We start from the raw sequence: 6,000 nt of genomic DNA, 5'->3' as shown, positions 1-6,000 counted from the left end.
AAGTGACCTGATTGACCCAGTCCACTCTAAGAGCACACTGTATCAACATAGAATACAAGCATAAAAATTGGTATATAAAAATAAGTTCATAACCTAGGGGAACAAAATTACTTTCTCACACTCAACAGCAGAGAAGCACATTTTGGATCTGAATTTGTATTTAAAATATTTTTTATTGACACCTGCTGGGACACACTGTACTGTATATTCAACACATTTAACACCAGAGTGGAAGTGGAAGGGAAAACCAGTGGAATACAGTTTTTTAGAAAGTGCCAGTTAGTCATACCAGGCCGAACACAAAATCCCAACATAGAAAATCACACATAGACAACCCACCCAACTCACGCCCTGACCAACTAAATAAATTACAAAACAAGGGAAAACAGGTCAGGAACGTGACAGAACCCTAATTCCCTAACTGCCCCGCTGGTCCTGTGGGCCTCATTCTGCTGTTCAGGGTCCTCCATTAACACCCTGCAGGCAATGTCCCCCCCAGACCTCAACCTAGCCCCCAGCCCGACAGTAGACATACAGTGCATACACACACGCATTACACATGCACTCACATGCATATTACCAAAACACCCAAAGCATGCAAGTGTATTCATACACATTTATAAATAAACACAGATGCTGTAACGAGACACACACATCACTCAGCAAGGTTCTTCTCATCCAGCCGAGCACTAATTCTTCCCATCGTCTCAATGCCAAAAGAAAAAAAAGCTGCAAACACGTTGATTGAAGAGAATGTTTATCTGACTGCTTACTTACATAGACATACAGTGCCTTCACACCCCTAGACTTTTTCAAACATTTATTGTGTTAGAGCCTGAAATAAAAACTGATTAAATTGAGATTTTGTGTCACTGGCCTACACACAACACCCCATAATGTGAAAGTGGAATTATGTTTTTTTTTTTTTTTTTCAACAAATTAATTAAATATGAAAAGCTGAAATATCTTGAGTCAATAATTATTCAACCCCTTTGTTATGGCAAGCCAAAATAAGTTTGGGACTAAACATTTGCTTAAGAAGTCACATAATAATTTGCATGGACTCACTCCATTTGCAATAATAGTGTTTAATATGATTTTTTAATGACAACCTCATCTCTGTACCCCACATATACAAACATCTGTAAGGTCCCTCAGTCGAGCAGTGAATTTCAAAAACAGATTCAACCATAAAGACCAGGGATATTTTCCAATGCCTCATGAAGGGCACCTATTGGTAGATGGGTGAAAATGTAAAAACATGGTGAAGTTATTAATTACACTGTGGATGGTGTATCAATCCACCCAGTTACTACAAAGATACAGTCGTCCTTCCTAACTCAGTTGCCGGAGAGAAAGGAAAGTGCTCATGGGTTTAACTATGAGGCAAATGGTGACTTTAAAACAGTTAATGTCTGTGATAGGAGAAAACTGAGGATGTATCAACAACATTGTAATTACTCCACAATACTAACCTAAATAACAGAGTGAAAAGAATGAAACCTGTACATAATAACACATATTCCAAAACATGCATCCTGTTTGCAATAAGTCACTGAAGTAAAACTGCAAAATAAGGTGGCAAAGAAATTAACTTAATGTCTTAAATACAAAGCGTTATGTTTGGGGCAAATCCAAGAAAACACATCACTGAGTACCACTCTTCATATTTTCAAGCATGGTGGTGGCTGCATCATGTTATGGGTATGCTTGTCATTGGCAAGCAAGTTTTTTTAGGATAAAAATGTACCGAATAGAGCTAAGCACAGGCAAAATCCTAGAGGAAAATCTGGTTCCGTCTGCTTTCCAACAGACACTGGGAAACAAATTCACCTTTCAGCAAGGCAATAACCTAAAACACAAGACCAAATATACACTGGAGTTGCTTACCAAGATTACATTGTATGTTATTGAGTGGTCTAGTTACAGTTTTGACTTAAATCGGCTTGAAATTCTATGGCAAGACTTGAAAATGGCTGTCTAGTAATGATCAACAACCAACTTGACAGAGCTTATAGAGTTTTTTAAAGAATAATGTTCAAATATTGTACAACCCAGGTGTGTAAAGCTCTTAGAGACCTACCAGAAAGACTCACAGCTGTAATCACTGCCAAAGGTGATTCGAGCATGTATTGACCCAGGAGTGTGAATACTTATGTAAATTAGATATTTCTGTATTTCATTTTCAATAAATGTCAAACAAATGTCTAAAAACATGTTTTTACCTTGTCATTATGTGGTATTGTCTGTAGATGTCTGAGATAAAAAAAAAAAAAATCTATTTAATCAATTTTGAACTCAGGCTGTAACACAACAAAATGTGGAATAAGTCATGGGGTATGAATACTTTCTCAAGGCACTGTAGATCCAATTCCCACAGCCTGGAATTAGACCTCCTCATCCTCCACTGGCTGTCCTGACCTCAACTTCATGATCACCTGCCAGAAATAGAGAAAGAAAGGAGTAAACGAGAGAGAAGAGTCATGAGTGGGGCTTGTACTCTGTACATTTGTTTTGACAGAGATCTCATCATTGTCAGATTAAAACTGGTGTGTGTGTGTATGCATGTGTGTGCATGCGTGATGGTGTAGTGGACATGAGTCGGCCATGGTTGCTCATGGCCACGTGATGGGTAACTCCTTCTGTGACTTCAAAATCCGTGTCGGCCCTTGGGCCAAGAGGGAATTTCCTCTTGGTCTAATGGTCAAGACGTTGGTTTCCCCCTCGTTAGACCCAGGATCATATCCCATGTGTTACAATGGCATGCCTCAGGTTCCTCAGTTTGCCAATATATTGCTCTGTATGATAGTCGTCTTGGGCTATTAGTCAATTTATATCCCAGACATCAAGTCCTCGAGAAGAGGAGTTTTAGCTACATTCTGCAAAAAAGGCAGGGTAGTGTGAAAAAAATTAACCTTACCTCTTTGAGCTGGGCTATCTCTTTACTCTCCAGGTTTCTTTGTGCAATGTTGGTTATGGTCTTCACTCGAGTGGCATAACTAGAGGATAAATAGTATAAAAAGGAGAGATGGTATGTGTTACAGAGATGGTACGTGTTAAAATATGGTACGATTAACATACGTGTTACAGAGATGGTACGTGTTAAAATATGGTACGATTAACATACGTGTTACAGAGATGGTACGTGTCACATACATGGTACGTTACACACAAACAAGAACAACCCAAGCAAGGGCAACTTTGAAATGGCACCCAATTCCCTATAGTGCACAAGAGTGCCATTTTGGAGGGTGCATCTTGGGGGCTTAGTACTACAGTTTTAACCATTTCCTGGAGCTCCAGCCTGGTAAGGATGGAGGAATGTGATTCCAGCATTTTTTTACTATAGGCATGGGTGAATTGGACATGAGTTTCTCTTCTTATAGCAGAGTTTGTTAGAAGTGTTTGTCGGTGGGGGGCCGGGTGTTTAGGTGTTTGAGTTGTGTGTTTTATGGGGTATGTGTGATGGGAAAATCGCTCTCACATAAGGGAGGTGAGCGTCTCATCCAGGTTGCATTCGGAAGGCGAGACGTTGACGACCATGAGCGTCTTGGCGTTGCCGCCCAGCGAGTCCTGCATGATCTGGGTGAGCTTGCTGTTCCTGTAGGGGATATGTGGCAGGTCCGAGGACAGGGCAGAGATCACATCTCCCAGAGCACTCAGAGACTTGTTAATGGAGTTAGCCTCCTATAGAAAGAGGAGGAAGGGAGAGAGAAAGAGACAGAGAGAGCCTTGGTTATTGTTGTTACTGTTGTCCCGTTGACAATTTTGATTCTTATTATTTTCATATTGTAAATATCCAAAGTAAGCTTTGGCAATATGTACATTGTTACGTCATGCCAATAAAGCAAATTGAATTGACAGAGAGAGAGAGAGAAACAGCGAGAGATAGAGCGAGAGGGAGGACTATTCAACAATGATATCCATGGGAAAAAATGCAAACTGTTAGTTGTAAACAGCCCGCCCACATAAATGACTGTAATATATAAAGCTTTATGCCTGAATTCTAACAGGGTAACCTAATAACCTTGAGCTGGTCGTCTTTTGCCCCAGTCTTGGCTGCTCTCTCGCTCCCTGCCAGATCCACCAGACTCAACTTCCCAAAGCTCACACTCCCATTGGTCAGATTCCTGCTCTCCACCATGATCCCAATGATCAGGTGGGAACGAGAGCTCTCCACGTTCATCTCTGCATCAACCACACAGAGGTAAAGAAGTAAGCCTTTTTATATCAACACTCCTAAAATAGTTTTCAATGTCTGTACATAGATTTATTTCCTGTTTACTTTATTCTTATTTTCTGATTGTATCATATTTTGTCAGAGAAACAACATTATGACATGAGGATAGAATTGTGAAGTATGGTATCATGGTTGTCACATTAACCCCTGAAGTAAATGAAAGAGCCAGTGATTCTGTTAAGACCCCCAATACCCCAATATCTCCTGCTTTGCCCTGCTTAGCAGCCCACTCTCTCTCTGAGCCCAGTTCTGTAATGATGTACCTACCATCCACTCAATCTGACTGACTAAACCAATAAATCAAAAACATTTAACAGGGCGCTTTTGAAGTGGGGAGCGGGCGTTTGGGCATACTGGTGGCTGCGTTATGGCGGTTGGCGCAAGCCTGCTGAAACATGGCGAAGAGCTCCCCGGCGCTGGAAGCTTCCTTTGTCTCTGCTCCCTGGGCAAACACAAGCCCCTTTCTGTTCCTTTTAATCTCCACCCGCCTGCTCTGGGCCTCGGCCCCGCTCACAAAGAGGTCCTGGAGCCGGTCATTATACAGTTCCAACATATAGACCGAGACCTAGGAAGAGAGTAACACAGAGAAGAGACAAGAGGAAAGGAGAGATGAGAGGAGCAAAAAGGACAGGATGGAGGAGAGGAGAGTAATTTTATGTTTAACTATAAAGTATATTTGCTTCTTGTTGCTGACATACAATAGGAAATTGTTTCTCATCGCTCAGAAAGACTTTGCAGCCCTCACCTTGAAGTCAAACTTGGTGGCATTCTCCTGGAGGATGTCAAATACGGCATTGAACGCTCTAGGCATGATGCCTGGGCTTCTCTGGTCTCTGTCACCCACCATGGTGAAGGTCTTTCCGGAGCCTGTCTGACCATACGCAAAGATACACACGTTGAAGCCGTCGATGGCTGACTGGATCAGCCTGGAAAAGAGACTGGTTCAAACAGGGATTCTTAAAGGCCCTGTGCAGTCAAAAATGCTTTTACAGTGCCTTCGGAAAGTATTCAGACCCCTTGACCTTTTCCACATTTTGTTAAGTTACAACCTTATTCTAAAATGGATTAAATAAACTAAATTCCTCATCAATCTACACACAATGCCACAATGACGAGGCAAAAACTGGTTTGTTGACATTTTTGCAAATGTATATATATAAAAAAAAAAAACAGAAATACCTTATATACATAAGTATTTAGACCCTTTGCTATGAGACTCGAAATTGAGCTCAGGTTCATCCTGTTTCCATTGATCATCCTTGATATGTTTCTACAACTTGATTGCAGTCCACCTGTGGTAAATCCAATTGATTGGATATGCTTTGGAAAGGCCCACACCTGTCTATATAAGTTTCCACAGTTGATAGTGTATGTCAGAACAAAAACCGAGTCATTAGGTCGAAGGAATTGTCTGTAGAGTTCAGAGACAGCATTGTGTCGAGGCACAGATCTGGGGAAGGGTACCAAAAAATGTCTGCAGCATTGAAGGTTCCCAAGAAAACAGTGGCCTCCATCATTCTTAAATGGAATAAGTTTGGAACCACTAAGAATCTTCCTAGAGCTGGCGGCCCGGCCAAACTGAGCAAATATTTCCCTCGATCCTGACTAGTCTCCCAGTCCCCCGCTGAAAAACATCCCCGCTGCATGATGCTGCCACCACCATGCTTCACTGTAGAGATTGTGCCAGGTTTCCTCCAGACGTGATGCTTGGCATTCAGGCCAAAGAGTTCAATCTTGGTTTCATCAGACCAGAGAATCTT

The 6,000-nt window shown here is 41.6% G+C and overlaps 1 protein-coding gene across 1 annotated transcript in view; it reads right to left on the bottom strand.

Moving 5' to 3' along the window:
- Positions 1-201: 201 nt before the first annotated feature.
- Positions 202-6,000, bottom strand: part of LOC111958026 (uncharacterized) — a 29,474-nt gene continuing 23,675 nt past the window's right edge. The window contains exons 4-9 of the mRNA XM_070436951.1: positions 4,986-5,166; positions 4,595-4,805; positions 4,028-4,188; positions 3,485-3,687; positions 2,921-2,999; positions 202-2,438 (exon numbers count right to left, since the gene is read on the bottom strand). Of these exons, the coding sequence (XP_070293052.1) occupies positions 2,388-2,438; positions 2,921-2,999; positions 3,485-3,687; positions 4,028-4,188; positions 4,595-4,805; positions 4,986-5,166 (886 nt within the window). The 3' untranslated portion in view covers positions 202-2,387. The remainder of the gene's footprint in view (positions 2,439-2,920; positions 3,000-3,484; positions 3,688-4,027; positions 4,189-4,594; positions 4,806-4,985; positions 5,167-6,000) is intronic.

The sequence above is a fragment of the Salvelinus sp. IW2-2015 genome, linkage group LG33 (genome assembly GCF_002910315.2).
Source record: "Salvelinus sp. IW2-2015 linkage group LG33, ASM291031v2, whole genome shotgun sequence".
In the NCBI taxonomy this organism is placed as follows: Eukaryota; Metazoa; Chordata; class Actinopteri; order Salmoniformes; family Salmonidae; genus Salvelinus; species Salvelinus sp. IW2-2015.
The sequence above is the reverse complement of the archived record's forward strand: the minus strand, read 5'-3'. Positions and strand labels throughout refer to the sequence as shown.